Below are 18310 nucleotides of genomic sequence, written 5' to 3'. Positions count from 1 at the left end.
TGATATTTCTGTTGGGAGGTAGGCGACACACACAAACCTTTTTCTTATCATTTTTTCTTATCAAATCGTAAATACAATATATCCGAGGGCATGAGGAAAGAAAACATTCTTTATCAAATCGAGATCCTCACCCAGATTTGATAAGGCAAATTTTGTTTCGTTATGAAATAATGAGTCGATTCTTTGGTGAAGTCAAGATGCTCCGACAAGAATCGATTATTCAACACAGATTACTATGGCGAGGAAATCCTATGCATGGTTCCCAACCTTCCGCAGCTTCTAAAAGTGTTCATGTTCTTATTCAGTTAACCAAATATCGCGTTTGCAACCAACCATAGGCATCTTTATGTGCATATAATCAAAGGAAATTGTCTGAATTCTAGAATATGATTTTGACACGGGATTGGACACTGACGTACCATGTTCTCATAGCTCTACTCTCGTTGGTCGCATTCGTCCTTTGTCAGTACGATGATGAAATGTCGGACAAGGATGTGCAGGCATTGATGGAAGCCCAACGACAGCGGGACAGAGAGTTTGTCTCTGCTCAACCGCCAACGACAACAGCAAAACCTGGTTACATTCACAGGTCGCGGGGAGAACTGACTGTTGACCTTCTCAGACATCATCTCATCGCTGACTTCGTCTTTGATGTTCCGTTTATTGTTTGCACTGTAAGCTTTTGTATGAAGATATAACAAAAACTGGGGATGCGCCACCCTCTTGGCCACTACGCAGCCTAACCCAAAGGGACGCTTCGTGGGCCCCTGTAGGTTAATCTAAATAGAGCGAACTCATCGCATCACGATAGGCACAAAACTCTTAAAAATCGGCCCCGTAGATCTTTTGAACAAACAGTGGCAAAATATGAACTTTTACATTTTTAAATGGGAGAAATCACAGATTCATCGTGCTATATAAAGAAGCTTGGGTTATATTTGTAAAATTTAAATAAAGGCGGCTCAATTTATGACTACCACCTGGCGACAGCCGCAAGAAAAGACCGAATAGAGTTGTTCGGTTAGTCATTTTTCCGCTCATTTTTGTCATTGTTTTATCATGCCCTTGTAATGTGGAATAAATTACAAGATAAAGGCTTTCTTAGAATTGCCGATACCTTATCACCGATCCCACTCGACATAGTTATGCTCAAAAAACATGACGACTCTGTAAACCAAACAATCATCTAACTCTGCCCCAACGAAGTCTTGGCTAGCAGTCTTAGTCTTGGTAGTCGACAAACATGATTCATTGTACTAGCTCTACTAAAAATTTTACAAATTACTGATTCGTAGTGAGATATTTAGTATCATTAAAATTGGTTTTCCAGGTACAATGGGTGGAAGGACACTTTGCTGAACTTGGAAATTTGATTCCAGTTGACGTAGCTGAATTCCCCCCGTATTTGATAGATTATAGGGGCAATAAATCGGAATGGTACACATTTATCATGGCAGGTTGGTATCCTATCATTATTTCACCGAATAAAGTAGGTATTCATGTCTCCAGTTGACGGAAGTTGAAATTACGTCTATATTCAGAATGTACAGTCTAAAGTTTTTATAAGTTACCAGAACTTTTTTCAGTCGCGCGAATAACTGGGATCAATTCGACTACGCCACACATGACATAGAAAAGTTTAAAAAATCACGCAATGCTCCTTTTTCATGTGTTTCATTTCCACGTGTAAGAGAGCTCCGTAAGTTTGCCACACGGGTTTTTTTTCGTATATTTGTGGTCTGGTCATGAGGTTGAGAATCATTAATCTGAACCAAACTTTATTTTGACGCAAATTAGATTTTGGCCAAAAAGTAGAATCAGAGCCGTTAAGGACCCTCAAACAAATTTCGTGCAGAAAAATGTGTAATTCAAGGGCCAACAAGTTTCTAGAATCTGCGAAAAATGGCCAGTTTTGGAGGAGATACATTTGGGATATACTTTTAAGGTCTTGTAAAGTAACCCTTTGCAGCCTCATAAAAGCATATATAAGTATATTTAAGTGGAACATTTTTAAACTGAAGTGCAATATTAGTAATTGTGGACACTTGCTATGCATGGAATCTAAAACGGGATACCGTTCAATTAAAAACATGTAATCGTTGAAAAGAATCATAGCACTTAGACATACATTGTTCAAAGTTTATTAGTATGATTATAATGAATAAGTAGATAAGTTTTGAGAATAATTATTTGTTAATTCCTTAAAGTTTTTCAATTTTATTTCTGATTCACCTGTAGGTCTCGACGAACCCTCTCGCGAGGAACCATCCCTGCGAGAATATTTGCACTGGCTGATTGTCAACATACCGGGAAATAGAACTCATGATGGAACCGAACTCTATAAGTACAAAGGTCCTAATCCTGCTAACGGCACAGGTGTTAAAAAGATGAACCTTTACTTTTAATATTACCACTAATTAAGCTACGGTTACACCTCCAATTCAGATTTGAGGAGAATAATCGTCTCTTTAACCTTTTTGCCAGTTCAAAGCTATGCTTTTGTTAACTTTATCTTTAAACGTAGAACTGGGCATTCTTGAATTTTTTGGGACATATTGTAACTTCCAAATAGGAGGAATAATTTATTTAAATGCCAATTTATTGCTGATAATGAGATTCAATTTTAATATCTGAATGCCGATGAAATAATCCTCCGACATTCTCTCTTTTCTTCAAATCTCTGATGAGTTTGAATGTGCAATCTCTCTCTTCAAAAACTCCTGTTGCTACTGGACTTATGTTCATTTCAAAATTTGACAAAACGTTCATTCTCAGAAATTGGGAGTGTAAAAATCTATTGAGATCAAGCTAGAAGTTAATCCGATTCTGATCACATTTTAATTTACAAAATACATGGTTTTTTACTTTACCTAGAAACGCTTAGGAGAAGGATTTATCCGCCTCCAATACTTTCATCGACGTAATCTAAAATTATAAAACAATATAGTTTTGTCTCTACATGCATATTCTCTCATTGTTAAAAAAAACGGCAATGGAAAAGGGAATGATTAATTCAGATCCTTCTTTATTATTTTCCAGGCGTACATCGACACGGGATAGTTGTTTATAAGCAACCTAGAAAACTGATATTCGATAAAGAATCTATCAAGTCTCCGTGAGTAATTTTGAATAAGTTATTTCTCCTTGTCCCCAAATTATAGCGTAAAATATGATGAGCATAAGTATATGAAGACGCAGCTCCACATCATATTTCCCACAGGTCTAATTCATTATTTAAATAAACATGAGACACGGATATATATTGTAAGAGTGTAAATACGCGCAAGTGTTACAAAGCTCCTATTGTAACGTTTATATTCAAGCAAAACAATGTAAAGACCATGATACATTTCAAAGGGTTCAAAGCGAAATAAACGTCACATACACCTGAAGTTTGTCAGTCCATTAGATGCAGCAATCACTCAGAAAATGTAACCACATAGTGAAAAATACATTTAGGCTGCAGCTGCATGCATTAGCTACATTGTCTTAGTGAGTGTGCATTCGAAAACTTGAGTTCCAACTGCCGAAGTTTTATCACACTACCTAAAGTGTTTCGGTGCCTCGGTATAATTTATCAAAATTGACGAGTAAAATGTGAGAAATCTTGGTGTAATATTTATTTTTCCATCCAATAGGTATTTTGACGATCCACGAGCAAATTTTTCGAACTACCAGTTCGCTGAGAAGTATCAATTGGGTGAGCCCGTTGCAGTGAATTTCTTTCAAACCGAATGGATGCCTAAACCCACATTACTCTCCTCTTTGGAGTCTTTGTTTTCGACAAAGAGAAGCCCAACGAAATCTACCAAGAAGACACCGTTACTCTACACTTAGATAGAAGATATTTAACTCAAAAGCAGTTTAAAGAAATTAAAGTTTGCACGAAGTATGTAGAATACATGCTATCTTTTGCGTAACCTATTGTCTTAGCTTTTGAGGAGCTCACCACAATGGATATCGGACGGTTGCGGCCGCCTTGTCCAAGTGATGCAATGGTCTTAAAGATGGCTTATTCCCAAATTAAAAAGAATCTGCAAGAATTTAAAATTTTACTAGACCTCAAAGAGCCTCCAAAATTGCCAATGATGATGAGTGGTTCGTTCTCTGCTTATTGACGTAAGCAAAATCAGAGCAAATATATAATTAATAAATGAAATTTTCGAACGAATACCAGACGCTGCCTTAAAAAGAATGCATATTTGAGGTGACTGACGCTTCGAGGAGAAAATTTTCTGTAACTTTTTCAAAAACTTACAGCACGTTTTGGCTTTGGTCCTTTGAGGCTCATATCTCTTTCAAGTTTTGAGCTTTCAGGGTCAAACTTGCTTCAACATTTTTAGATCTTCTTCCTCCGTGCATTTTTAAAAAAGTTCAGGGAAATTGTGTAATTCAGCATGACTAAAATGGGTGATTAAAAAAAGAGATAGTCACCAGTGTGGGTTTGATGAATCAAAAATCGGATCAAAGAGCTTCTCTGTTTGCAATTATTATTGTGATGAGTGGCTGATATACCCTTTATCAAAGATGCTTTTCTCTTAGACCGTAAGAATATTAAGAAATTACCGCACAAATATTCCGGAGTCAAATATGACGGGTGGCTGATAGGTTATGTAAGCCAGCAGTGATGAAGTTTTACAATAGATTTGTGTCGTTATTCCTGACAGTAAGATTAGTTAAATTAACAGAGGTGCCATTTACATCAACACAGAATGTGAAGATGAAGGATGTTCTCCTCAAAGATCCGATAGAACTTGAAGAAGATCTAAAATATTGGAAAATTATCCCTGACCTCCTAAAGGAGGCTCCAAAGCAGCCGATGCAGGTAATAATATTATTAATATTCTTACACAGTCGATGAAGCGCTCTCAGTGTTAAACATGAGTTGAATAAACAATATAAGATAGTATTATATTAGACAATAACAATCCGCAGAGCTCACTTAAATTTAGCTACATTTATAACTTTTGGAAACATTTTACAACATCCTCATTCCATTTGGACCGCCAGTTGAATAGCATTCGTTGATCGGTGTGCCATATGATACATCCGAGTGATTTCAAAAAGCCAGCCCTTCTGACAGGCTTAAAATATAAAACACTGAATTTATTTGACATATTTTTAGGTGGAGAGGATTGGGGGCCTTGAACCGCTCTTTGGAAATGAAATTCTTTCGACTATTACAAAAAGAGAAACATTTTTAGCGTGTTGAAATACAGATGAAACGGAGCTTCGCACAATGATATTTACAGGTAATTTAGTTTGACGGTTTGCCAATTCAGACTCATTGGCATTTCATTTGGTTTGAGTCCTTTTTAGGCATGGTGGTTAGATGGTGGATGGACAGGCACAGAGGCAATCTTCGGAAATGAAATAAATGACCCGGAAATTACGGCTGAGGAACCATTCTGGTTAGAATGGAAAACTAACAATGACACATTTCACACTATGATGATGGTGGGTAAGTAGAATAATTTGGTCTGCGTATTTCCATCGAGAAATCTGCATCTTTCTATCGCCATAACTCAATCCAAAACTCCTTCATTTCAAAATAAAAAAATTCAATGTTTGATTGACTGATGGGTCTAAAAATGAAACCTAATTTATGGTTGAAAAGCTTAGCGTGTAACCTCCTGGTGTCACACTTAAAATCGTCGAGCTCGGACAGTCTTCGAAAAACATCTATTCTAAAAAATATTTAAATTTTGCGGCGCGATGCAAATATGCACAACTAAAAATAAATTCTTAAGGAATAGGTACAGTTAAAGTAAAAAAAGTACGGCAAGAAACAGTACACGGTTTGATCTTTCGCGGTTGAAAATTGCGGTAAATTTTATGATTGAACAATCTGGGCCATTGTTTTAAACACGATATTTTCTTAACCAAGCCATTGTTTATTGAACAGTCATGCATATGCACTGAATCTCCTTTCTCCATCTTCTTATATATAGATACGTAAAGTCGGTCCTACAACGCACTCTGGCGTTCTGCTACACCTAAACGCCACATGTGCCTATCCTTTCAGAGGTTTTTGGGCAACTAACGCCGTAACATCTCTTCGTCAACGCCCTGCCGCCATCCCTTTACGTGTCCCCGTCGCCTCTTCCCAGGTGATACCCAATCTAAAACTTGTTTGGGCAACCTCTCTTCCGAAATTCTTTGCATTAATGTCTAGGCAGTTATGCTGGTATGGACAAACATCTAATTTCAAAGGAAAAAATTATGGCATTCGTTAAGTTTAGAGTAAAAAATTAATTCATCTGTTTTTTCTAGCCTTGACCCCGTATTTTGTGTTCATTATGTGTAAAAAAGTAATATAGATAATTGCATTTCAGGTATAGATGAAAAACCTAAGAAATACACAACGTTCAAAGAAAAACAATATTGGATTATTGTGAACATAAAAGGGTTTGATTTTCTTGCAGGAGAGTATTTAACCGAATACATGGGCCCGGATCCACCAGAGAATAAAGGTACGTTTGAGAAACTTTTTTGTCTAACACAATTTGTGTCAATTCAAATGAATCAATGTAAACAATAGGTTGATAGACGGTGTGTTTGATTTTTTGTTGATTTAATATGCACGTCCGGATCATCAACCTGATACTTGAGAATGAATATTGTTTATTTCACGCTAATACTCGTATTTGATACGTATGCAATTAATGCTGCCTCACCAAAATTTTGAAAATCGATTGTTGAATATGCAGGACTGTCGAATATTGATCCGCGTCCAAGACGTTCCACAGAGGTAGTTCACTGTGATTCCAGTAAGTGCGCCTCCATTTCTGCGTGATACTAAATAGTATACCGCGTAGTTGGGTAAGTTGTGGGACCAAACCAAACCCATCTCCAGCATTTTAGTACTATCATTGAAATCAGGAATTCTAGACTTTCATTCAAAATGGTCCATACTCGAACTAATTGTAAGGAGATAAGCGGTCTTCTGTGCTCTCACGATTTCACAATAGTAGAGAAATTATCTACTAAAAATTCGCAGCGAATAAAAAAAAAAACATAAATAAATAAAATTGATCCTCTAAAAAACGGTTCCTCGTGGTTAGAAGTAACTTTCTGAAGAAAATACAGCCCTTCATTTAGTTGAACCTGTTCCACTTTTTTCTAGGCTTACTTCGATACGTGTTTCTAGTATATCGACAGCCTGATAAACTAAAATTCAAGGAGAAAAAAATATCATCCAGGTTAGTAGACAATCTCTTCAGTTTCCGTTCTTCTCTCCCATGTTATATTCGACCCATTTAACTGAATTTAGCGTTGCCTTTTCTCTTACGTTTTTTAAACAGGGAATCCCTTTATCTCATCCTTTTAACTGTCAGTGGATTTTTTCTAAGTTATGAAGTAGGTGATTACGCACACAAGTTCAAGCTTCAGTTTTGCTTGGTTTTCTGTTTGTGCTCTGGCAAATGAGACATCACAGGAAAATAGGCAACGTCTAAAGTAAAAATGATAATATCAGTTGAGCATGTCCAACCAAATTGTCTACACACGTAAAATTGAGTTTCTGTCTCATTTTATCAAGTGCTCGAATTAAGTGCGTGGGATGATGCCAAATGATTAGGAGCATGCGAGCAGCGAGCCGTTTCCTCAATAGCTACTCTTTTTCGAGGAATCAATAATTTAACCTCTTGTACAATTTCGCCTGTATATTTCATATGTATGTATGTATCAAAGACATAAAGACTGAGTGCTCGTATCCAAGTGCACGGGGGGAAAAAAAGCACCGGGCGCTTGTGTGAGTGTGTAAATGAGCGAGGGAATCCATGCGCGGCAAACGGAATTTGATTTGAACTTGTCCTCTTTATTTGTCCACTTTTCTTCTACTAATCTCGTTTTAAATGCCTAAAAAGAACAAATTAATAAAGTTCGGATGGTGACTATTTATAATAAACCTACTTTGGCTTGGTAACATGCTGGAATCTCCGATAAAGTTAGTTTTTCTGTTGCTTGTGGGGCCACGCAAGCCGCGCCAGTTCAAACAGACCGTTTCAGTCCTAGATTATCCTTGCCCCCGAAGTGAGATTAATAAGCCGCTTAAGTTTTAAAAAAATATGTGGGTAAGTGAATTTGCGCAAAAATCAACCTTTGCAATCAACCTTTGCTTTGTTTATCTTTGGTATGTATCTATGGTTACGCACTATCACTTGTCTCCTTGTTCTTCTCACGTGTATACGCGCTCCTCTGATATAGCTAGTTTTCTCGTTATTCTCTTCCCTTCCCCCCTTTTCCTTACACCTCCTATTTATTCCATTATTAAATCATTACCTCGTTGTAATTTTTAAATTTTTCCTCCCTCAGGAAGGACATCTATCGAACGAATTTTTCCAGCAAAGCCTTTGCAGATAAGTACAATTTAGGAAAACCAATGGCAATAAACTTTTTTCGAGCGAGATTTGAATACTAATAGCTAAACAATCTTATAGATAAATCTTCGAATGTAATTAGCATCTTGTCTTACATTTGTATGTATATTCTGTAAATATTTATTAAACTGTAAATATTTTTTAACACATGACTTCCAGTTATTTATACCCACATTTAAAAAGTGTTTTCTTCAAATTAACATCCTATCTTCATACTTGGTCAAGAAAACTATTTAAAATTCTAAGGAAATTTCCAACTCTCAGTCACCAACTTACTGTTCTGAGCTCAGAGTTTAAAACAAAGAAAAACGCCAAAGCAATGATTTACAACTGGGAATATTCTGTAAACAAGGGTGCGAATAAACCCAAAGGAAAAACGATATTGTGAAAACAAATTTTCCAATAGAAACCCCTCGAAATAATAATAAAGAGAAAAGCCAATTAGGTGTTTCTAACCAAGCAGATAAAATTTGTTTCGCAGAATGCAATATACTCTCTTGGAGCAAATTGAACAAAATCTGACTTCATGGATACTTTAGAAAAATCCACTCTCCGTTCTACCTTGACTCATGTCTTGTTGTGCTTAGTCGCCCATTTATGGCGTCACATAGAATTGAGAAAATTATTAGATTTTCGGCAAAATACTCATAATTGGCAGCAATTGATTTTCTTTCTTTCTTATAAAAAAATGACTATTAATTTGAATAAATTCAGCCTCTTTTACCTGATAACAACTATGTGTGTAAAATTAAGTCTTCTGAATACATTCCGTCCTCCCTGTAACAGTCTTTTTGTCACCACTCAAGAAATAGGTACATTCACAATGTGAGGATTATATCACAATATAATTCCATCAACTTCACAGCATTAGTGGAGCTTCACTGATAATTTTAAAACGCTGCTTCAACCCGCGATTTTAATCTGCTGTGGTGAGCATTTAAAGTCAATGTTCAGTATTAGCGCATATTTTATTTTATTGGGACATGGTTCTGCAATGTTGATACTTTCATTTGGAGCTCTTCTATCTTTTGCGGAGCCCAGTGTCTTAGCATTTGAGGAGCACACCACAATGAATATTGAACGGTTCCAGCCGCCAGGTCCCAATGAATCGATGGTTTTGAACATGTCTTTTGCCCAAATTAAGGAGAAATTGCAAAAATTTAGGGTTTTACCGGACCTCATAAACGAGCCCCCAAAATTGTCATAATGGTGATTGTTCATTCTCTAATTGAAACTTAAGCACGACGATAACATTTCCAAACGAATGCCGGATGCTGCTTTGATAAGGTGAAGGTGCATATATATTTCAGATCGGATTTTCCGAGAAAAAATTTTCCTTAACTTTTTCAAAAACCTAAAGCATGTTTTTATACAACCTGGGATTCTTAGGCTGATTCCTGAGCCGCAGAGCGCCCCACGCGCGTAAAAGCGACTAATACATACAACCTGTTTCAGAAATCTGTTTGGAGTCTCCTCATTTCCTTTGTTCTGACAATTATTTATCTGAACGAGCAGTTCATGAAATCTAAACGGATACTGGAGACAAAACCATATGCCATTCGTGAATGTCCAAGCGAACCGATTTTTAATAATGATGCTGTTTTATAATATGTGTAAGACTAAACAAGACAAAACTAAAAAGGATGATGTTTTCCGGTCATTTTCGTGTCATTTTTTATCATCTCTTTGCGCGTCATGTCAAATCTATATAAATAAAATCGTTGGGGGTTTCACTGTAACGCTTATTTCTGGAGTTCTACCGGACCGATTTCGACGATGCTTGACTCTGGTTAAAGCCCTTGACGTCCCGATGTCCGCAAAATTTTCAGACTTCCAAATTTTTCAGCCTCTTTCGCTTAAGACGCTTTTAAAGCCAAATCCACCCCCCTCCGACCTTAAGTTTCCGAGAGTTGCGGTATGTTTCCGTTGTAACGCCTAATTTGAGAGATCTACCGGGGCGATTTTTACGATTTTTGGGTCGACCGCAAGCTCCTAGCTTCTAGATGCTCGCAAAATTGTCAGACTTCCAAATTTTTCAGACTCTTCTTCCTGAGACGCTCTTAAAGCCAAATCCACCCCCCTCCGGCCTTAAGTTCCCGGAATTGGTTATGTTCCTGTTGTAACGCCTATTTTGAGAGATCTACCGGGGCGATTTTTACGATTTTTGGGTCGATTGAAAGCTTCTAGCTCCTAGATGCTCGCAAAACTATGAGAATTTCCAATTTTTCAGCCATATCTGTGTAAACCGCTGAGAGATGCAAATAGATCCCTCTCCATATTACTACTACACAGCCTTCACCCAACGCCGAAGGTCAAACTCGGACTCAGTCTCAGCACTGCTCTGTCTGAATAAAGGAAGCCGCCCCAGATACGTGGTTCCATAAAACTGTCGAAGCGGTGCGATGACATGGGTTTTCCCGTCCTTTTGTCTAACAACCCTCGAGCCCGAGACTGCTCGCTACGGGATCGCAGCTCTATTGTCTCAAATGCCAAACAAAATCTGACCCTCAAAATTTAAAGACAATAAAAATGCAATTTTTTCTATCATTCGGAAATTTTTTTTACAGTGTATATTTTTCGATTCGCGGTGAAATTTTGAGCAGAATGGTGGTCAAACTAATGAAAATACATGATTCTACGGTACACTAAGATCGATACCACAACTGCTGCATTTATAACTTGCTGAACGATATTTCCGTTACTTATCAACATATCACGACGAAATTTAGTTCATTGTAATATACTTTTTTAGCAGAGCGTAAATTTACTGAGAAAGTTGAAATCGAACCCGATGAGAGAAATTTCATCAATTTTTTTGGAGCTCCACTAGGCCGAGCAGGAAGGGAAAAAAAGGATGACGAATTGAGATCTATTGCTGCCGCCTGGTCTCCTGACTGTCCAGGCCCAGCTGTTCTTGAACGCTTTGACGAGATTTTGTCGGCAGACGAGTCAAAACATGATTTTCCGACCAGGGAGCGACATCCAAACCTCGCGCTAATCCTCTCATTGTATTTTTATTGGAGTTATGTCCGAATACTTTGAAGAAAACCGAAAATGGTCTCTTTTTTAAAGCGTAGTGTTTGCAATTCTGCCGTGCTAAGGAAGAACGACATATGAACATTCGGGAGTTGCCAAATTTTCTTTGATAAAATGTTTATTTTTGAGGAAAATTATGAATATTTTCCCCATGAAATATTCAGACGTTTTAGATCAAATTAAAAACAAAAGTATCCAAAATTTTCAAAAATTTTCCTGAAATTTAGCGGTTTTCCAGGGGAAATTTGGCAACGTCTGAAGACTCATACGGTGTTCTTCCTTACCAATGCAGAATTATGTTTGTCCCTCCCGTTACCCCTACATCAGCTACCTTTATCGAAGAGCAAAGGAAAACCGTGGGAAAAAACAGGAAACAAAATGTTTTCAGGACTGAATTGCTTCCTCTGAGTTTGCTCCGAAAATCAGTCTATTCGTGTACGCTGCCAACTTAGCTGCATCCTGCATCTCGAGAGCAACACTGATTAGATTTCGAAATCTCGCGACTTTTTGAGAGGTTGCCCATCGCTCATCTGCTTTCGTCGGATACGTTCTTTTACGGTTATGTTAGTTGATCAATGGGTACTTAACAATATCTGCTCAATTTTTCTTTCTTTTTTCACGGAACAGTTCCGATTTGTGAGTGTCCGATATTGAGTGATACTATTTTGCCTCTGTATTCGCGAGATACGTTCTTTTGCGGCCGCGCCAGTCGATGAATGGATATTTAGCAATTTCTACTCATACTTTCTTTCCTTTCTTTTTTTACGGAATATCCTCGGTTTTTTAGTGTCCAACCCAGTGCGAGGCTATTGTACACCTGTTTTCGCCAGAAACGTTCTACACAATTTCTACTCATATTTTCTGGGTGCAAATGTGCGAGATTGTTGCGTCCTGTGCATGAAGTTTGTCTCTTTTTAGTGCGTATACTAATTAATGAGTCTAATAATTTACACATTCAAACAATTCACTCGAATTTTTTACGCAGAATGTTCCTTGAGTGAGTAGCTAACGACTAGGAGGAGTAACTCCAAATTTACATGTATTTTGCCGGTCAGTGCCGAGTAACCGAAAATCCTTCTTTTATAAGGTAATACGTTTTGTACCCCGTTCGTTCATACTTTTGCGCGAAATTCATTTGAAAATACATCCATTTATATGATGGCCAAATGCATGAGATGCTTTTTTTCATGTAACATTCGAAATTGTCTCTTTTCTTAAGTCCTAAATTTCTCTACTACTGGCGCCACCCGACGTATGATTGTTTAAGTCTGTAGCTTTGGCGTGGTGTTGGCTGGAGTCCTGGAGGACGCCAGTGAGCTACTCCTCCTGGCCAATACCAAGTGCGCAGGGCTTACATTGTCATATTCCGGAGGACTTCGCCTTATTTAACTCACAGTTAATGCCCCCCCCCCCCCCCCCCCGAAGAAAAATCCCTTACAGAAAAACTATCCATAATGCTTCTTGGCAATTTCGCGTAATTTCGTTTTTCTTTTGAAAATTTACAAGGAAGATCATTACGGAACTGAAAACAGGTAAACTAATTTAGGAAGGAATGCCTCTCGTATTCATGTATTCAGAAGAGTTCTTATTGGATTACATTACTTTATCATCTTTTTGCATTTACGGCACGGAATACGGCTCGCTTGCGAGCCGTAAGTCACTCGCGAAGCGAGTGACCGGGGGTCCAGGGGGCGGAGCCCCCGGCTAGACGCGAGGCGAGCGAAGCGAGCCACAGCGGCTAGTAGAAATAAGATAAAAGCATCCTTAGAAGACCGCTAGCTTGATCACCGATTCCCACCCGACATAGTTATGCTCAGAAATAGGACGACTCAGAAAACCGATCAATTACCCAAATCCACCCCCCGAAGTCCTTTGTAGTCGACAGACATAAAATTACCAGTGTGCCAACTCTCGGGAAAATTTTACAAATTACGCACTCGTGGTGAAATATTCAGCATCATTAAATTTTTTTTCTCAGGTACAATGGGTAGAAGGTCACTTTGCTGAACTTGGAAATTTGATTCCAGTTGACGTAGCTGATTGCCCTCCGTATTTGATAGATTATAAGAGCAATAAAACGGAATGGTTTACCCTTATCATGACAGGTTGGTATCCTAAATATATCATTATTTCTGATACTATTACTCTTCTACTGTATACTCTGATTCTTCATTATTCAACCTGTAATGAATTAGTCAATACAATTTCAGGATAGTTATTTGTTATCTTCATCTTGATTTTTTCCCGAATTTTTTTCTGCTTTATAGGTCTCGACGAACCCTCTCGCAAAGAACCATCTCTGCGGGAATATTTGCACTGGCTGATTGTCACATACCGGAAATAGATTTTATGATGGAACTGAACTTTATAAGTACAAAGGTCCAAATCCTGCTAGAGGCACAGGTGTTAAAAATATGAAACTTTAACTTTTGAAATTAGCATGAAGTAACCCACAGCTACACCTTACATTCATATTTGAGGAAAATAATCGTCTATTTCAACTGTTGTCACTTGTCAGCTCAAAGCAATGCTTTTGTTTGCTTCGTCTCAAAACATAGAACTGGGAATTTTTGAGAGTCATGCACATTTTGTAAATTGCAAACAGGAGGAATGATTTACTTTAATGTCACTTTATTGCTGAGATTCAATTTTAATATCTCACTAAAAAAAAGCGCTTGACTCAAGTATGATGATTCTTAAATTTGCCGCCAAGAATTTTTTTTATCTTCATTTAAGTTGAATTTTTCTTGATACAAGAAAAATAATGCTTGGGTTCAGCAAATAATTAGTTTCCATTGAGCAGTAAAATTCTTAATTTAAGGAAAAATACTTCTTAGCGACAAATATACGGTTCTTCTTTTTTTCAGCGATTAATGCAGATTAAATAATGCTCCGACATTCTCTCTCTTCTTCAAATCTCTGATAAATTTGAATATGCAATCATTTTCTTCAAAAACTCCTATTGCTACTGGATTTACGTTCCTTTTCAATTTTGACAAACGTTCATTCTCAGTTGAAATGTAAAAATCAATGAGATCAAGCTAGAAATCAATCCGATTCTGGTCACTTTTTAGTTTTCAAAATTCATTGTTTAATACTTTCCTTGTTAAAACTCGAAGGAAGAGTACCTACCTAGCTTTTACCTGAAAATGCTTACGAGGAGGATTTCTCCACTTCCAATACTTTCATTGATGTAATCTTAAAGTACAAAACACAATAGTTTTGTCTCTATATGCATATCTCTCATTGTTGAAAAAACGGCAATGGAATGGGAATGATTCATTCAGATCCTCCATTATTATTTTACAGGCATGCATCGACACGGAATTGTTGTTTTTAAGCAACCTAGAAAACTGATATTCGATGAAAAATCGATCAAGTCTCCGTGAGTAATTTTGAATGAGTCATTTCTCCTTGTCCTCAAATTGTGGCGTGATATGAGCATAAGTACATGAAACGTATAGTCCAACGCATCAAAGTTCTCAAAGATCTAATTCATTATCTAAATATCTATGATGCACAGTTACATTTTAAAAGTCGATGTTTTATGTGTAAATACACGCAAATCGACGATAAAACTACTAGACCACGTATCTCATTTTTTTGCGGTGTTTAAAACTCTCCGTTCCCATTTGATTTCTTTGAAGGAAAACAAATGAATATAATTTCTTGATTGTCACAGAGTTTTCTTCGCATAGAGAAGAAAAAACACGAAACTTTTCAAGAATTAACGTTGAGTATTTTTCCACTCAAAAAATAAAGTATGACATGAAGTCTACAACATCACAAACCGAGATACGGGGTCTAGTAGTTACACCATTTGAATGTTGCAAAGTTCCTTTCGTAACGTTTATATTTCCAGCAGAATAATGTAAAGACCACGACTACATTTCAAAGGATATGCTTGTCTTATCGTTAAAAGCAATTACTCAGAAAATGTGGGCATAGTGAAAAATTCAAATTGAGGCTGTATAAAAAAAACTTCGTTCGTGAAACTCAACAGACGGGTCACATGGAAGTCTGAATTTTTTATGATTCTGCATTCGAAAACTTAAGGTCCAATTGCCGAAGTTCCGATCACTCACCTGAAGTTTTTTGGTACATCTCGGTGTCATTTTTTCGATATTCACTTGTAAAATGTGAAAACATTTTGGGTATAATATTTATTTGTCCATTCAATAGGTATTTTGACGATCCACGAGCAAATTTTTCAAGCTACCAGTTCGCTGAGAAGTATCAATTGGGCGAGCCCGTTGCAGTGAATTTTTTTCAAACCGAATGGACGCCTATACCCACATTACCGTCCTCCTTTGATCTTGACAAAGAGGAACCAAGCTATATTTAAGTGAGTGATCACGTAATTTACTTTTTCACTAGTCTAAATCAGACCATTAACATTAGTCATTTTAAGATTAACATGAACTTATGTTTCATTCTTTTAAATTAATCTCGCATGTTGCCCTTTTTTATGTGAGCTAATAAAAAGACATTTTTTTAGAATCTATATCAAATATTATCACTGTCAAATTGTACGTTTATAAATACACATGAATCCGATAGATGCGTGTTCGATGCAGTGCTTAATTTATGATGTTGCAATTCGGAAATGCTGCCCTTGGTGGGGAAACAATTATTGAACATCGGGCATCGGGAACATCGCAACGGGCCGAAGATATTTACAATAAAAGCCTGTCAACATAGCCAGAGGATTAAGAATTAGAGGAGGCGACACATCAACACCACCCCCTGTAATTCCTACCATAGAGGATCCTACTCAAATATCTTCTGGTGACATAAAAAAATATCACGGTAATATGGCCGGAGGAGCAAGATAAAGAGAGAAGCGACACGTCAATACCACTCCCCCCCTTCCCCCGGATTATTGGTTCTAATGTGACATGGTGCCAAAACCCTCTTTTCAGCTATAGTACATCAGATTAAACTTCAAGATCAACTCTAGTATTTTGACATGGTGCCCTCGCACTTCGGACAACTTGAGTGAATTCTTCCAAGAACTCGAATTATATTTTTCTGTTGAGTGAGCAACTTTTCGGGATGTTGATAAGTAATCTCGTCACGAATTTATTGTTTTAAACGTATATATTCTATTATTTGCTTCAAAATACAAAGCTGAACATGTCTTTACAGAAGTAAGGAAAAGCGAAGACGATAGATGACTAGGATTTTGAGCCTGTAGCAAGCTTCGCTTACTTTATTCAGAGAAATAGACGATGCTGCGTTTCCTCGTCCAAGTAAAGGCTTACAAGAGATCACATATAGAATAAATACACATGAGAAGCACGTGCCGACAATTAGTAAATTGTTTACAGAAAAATTCCATCTACAATTCAAGTATTCGAATCTTGGAATCTCCGAACTTAATGTTAAATCACTTTAATATAGTCTTTAAGGTCCTATTACAGCATGCTAAAATATGCTGGCTTTTCTCTTAATTCATGTTCCCTTTTAAATGATGAGTTTTTTGTGTTAGATTTGAGACTGCCTGCTACTTTTTATGACAACATGGAAATATGTATGTAAGTATGTCATAAGATAGCATTTTATGCTCCATTATCTTGAGAACCGAACAACTATGTCGATGGTCAGTCCTGCTTAATATACATATGAGCAACAGGACATACTATTATTCTTGCGTAATTATTTAGTCTCTGATTTTGTCAAGAAATAATAATCATTTACAGGCTACAAAAAACACTCGGAGAAGGCAGCAACACCGAGATTTTTGGCAGTAAACCTTTTTCTCAACATATCAGGACCTTACCTTACTTCTAAAGAACCAGCGAAATTATTCATATTCCTACCTCTTACGTAATGTTTAAAGCGAAGTAAAGTCTTTTGTTGAGTTTTATCTGGATATAAGAGATCGAGAAAAATAAAACACCACATTCTTGATCTTATCAATACCCAACATTTTACGAAATCAAATGGAGAAGGAATAGTAAACAAACGCAATCACGTCGTTGATTGAGACATGAGGTTATGCGATTAGTCGATAGTATTGTTCTGTTTTTTTCGGCTCTAGAGCCGAATATTGTCCGAGAAACAAGCATACTTCAAAATGGTGCTTAAATGAGTCACGGCTGCTCGTAAGTCCGCTTGGAGCTTCTAATTGGCCGGCAGTGGAGTTTCAGCTCATCGGTAGGTGTTGCGTTTCTGTGAAAAAGCGCCGGAAAAAGTTGGTTCCAGCACTGTGATTATTTATTTGTTCTATCTACATAATGTGGTAGATACGATATGCTTCTCTCGTTAATAATTTCTGATTTAGCGATTTGCCATCACGAGGCTCCTCCTACGGAACAGCTTTCCTCATCATGAATACAATACAGTCCACACAATAATCCTCTAGCTGAGAGTATTTCCTGATGAATAAAACAAGTGGGGAAAACTCTAATTCGTTCAACCTTTTTTTTTCGACTTTTAATCTTTAACTAGCTGAATGGAAAAGAAGCGAGGAAGCTCCGAATACGTTCGTATTAGAGAGACGATCGGTTGTTTTCTACGTAGGCGTGTTTTTAAGGTCCCGAGGAAGATGAGCAACATTGAGTGAAAGATCACCAAAATTTTAACCATCAATTTTGAGATTAGCACACTACCGTTCAAAAGAGAAATTATAGAAAAACGATTATCGTCCTCCGCTCTAATAAAGGTTTAACAGATAAATCTATTCTAAATATGTGAGGCCCCTATCCACCATCTTGTTAATGAGCCGGTATGCCATTTGAGGGCATTGTCACTAATATACTATTATCACACAGGCAGGAAGGCCAGTCGAAATCAAAAAGCGCTCCCCATAGCTGAGCGCTTGAAAGATCCGTAGAGCATTGACGCGACTTGGAACGTGAGCTTCCATTTGTCAGATATTTTGTTTTTAT

The 18310-nt window shown here is 37.3% G+C and overlaps 2 protein-coding genes across 5 annotated transcripts; both read left to right on the top strand.

Moving 5' to 3' along the window:
• Positions 1 to 252: 252 nt before the first annotated feature.
• On the top strand, positions 253 to 5250 carry LOC109036191 (uncharacterized). 2 transcript variants are annotated; one of them, XM_072298556.1, is made up of 6 exons: positions 253 to 674; positions 1331 to 1457; positions 2239 to 2352; positions 3040 to 3115; positions 3639 to 3889; positions 5126 to 5250. In XM_072298556.1, exons 1-5 carry the CDS (start codon positions 387 to 389, stop codon positions 3835 to 3837), a joined length of 804 nt encoding a protein of 267 aa, XP_072154657.1. In that variant the 5' UTR covers positions 253 to 386; the 3' UTR covers positions 3838 to 3889; positions 5126 to 5250. The 2 variants fall into 2 exon arrangements, with proteins under 2 accessions (XP_072154657.1, XP_018905715.2); XM_019050170.2 differs by having other exon boundaries at positions 262 to 674; positions 2239 to 2376; positions 5126 to 5242.
• Positions 4132 to 9579, top strand: LOC109036267 (protein D2). Of its 3 annotated transcripts, none has more exons than XM_019050341.2 (5): positions 4132 to 4825; positions 5320 to 5461; positions 6426 to 6473; positions 7127 to 7202; positions 8317 to 8526. In XM_019050341.2, exons 1-5 carry the CDS (start codon positions 4628 to 4630, stop codon positions 8420 to 8422), a joined length of 570 nt encoding a protein of 189 aa, XP_018905886.1. In that variant the 5' UTR covers positions 4132 to 4627; the 3' UTR covers positions 8423 to 8526. The 3 variants fall into 3 exon arrangements, with proteins under 3 accessions (XP_018905886.1, XP_072154672.1, XP_018905885.2); XM_072298571.1 differs by lacking the exon at positions 8317 to 8526 and adding an exon at positions 9431 to 9579 and having other exon boundaries at positions 4134 to 4825; positions 6336 to 6473; XM_019050340.2 differs by having other exon boundaries at positions 4139 to 4825; positions 6336 to 6473.
• The last annotated feature ends 8731 nt before the right edge of the window (positions 9580 to 18310 follow it).

The sequence above is a fragment of the Bemisia tabaci genome, chromosome 3 (genome assembly GCF_918797505.1).
Source record: "Bemisia tabaci chromosome 3, PGI_BMITA_v3".
In the NCBI taxonomy this organism is placed as follows: Eukaryota; Metazoa; Arthropoda; class Insecta; order Hemiptera; family Aleyrodidae; genus Bemisia; species Bemisia tabaci.
This window is presented reverse-complemented; position numbering and strand designations above follow the sequence as displayed.

Coding starts and splice junctions, on each gene's coding strand:
- LOC109036267 (XM_019050340.2), top strand. CDS start 4,628: ATGAAGTTTTACAATAGATTTGTGTCGTTATTCCTGACAGTAAGATTA. Junction 6,474..7,126: donor GGATCCACCAGAGAATAAAG/GTACGTTTGAGA, acceptor ACTTTTTTCTAG/GCTTACTTCGATACGTGTTT. Junction 7,203..8,316: donor GAGAAAAAAATATCATCCAG/GTTAGTAGACAA, acceptor TTCCTCCCTCAG/GAAGGACATCTATCGAACGA.
- LOC109036191 (XM_019050170.2), top strand. CDS start 387: ATGATTTTGACACGGGATTGGACACTGACGTACCATGTTCTCATAGCT. Junction 2,377..3,039: donor TAATCCTGCTAACGGCACAG/GTGTTAAAAAGA, acceptor ATTATTTTCCAG/GCGTACATCGACACGGGATA. Junction 3,116..3,638: donor AAAGAATCTATCAAGTCTCC/GTGAGTAATTTT, acceptor TCCATCCAATAG/GTATTTTGACGATCCACGAG.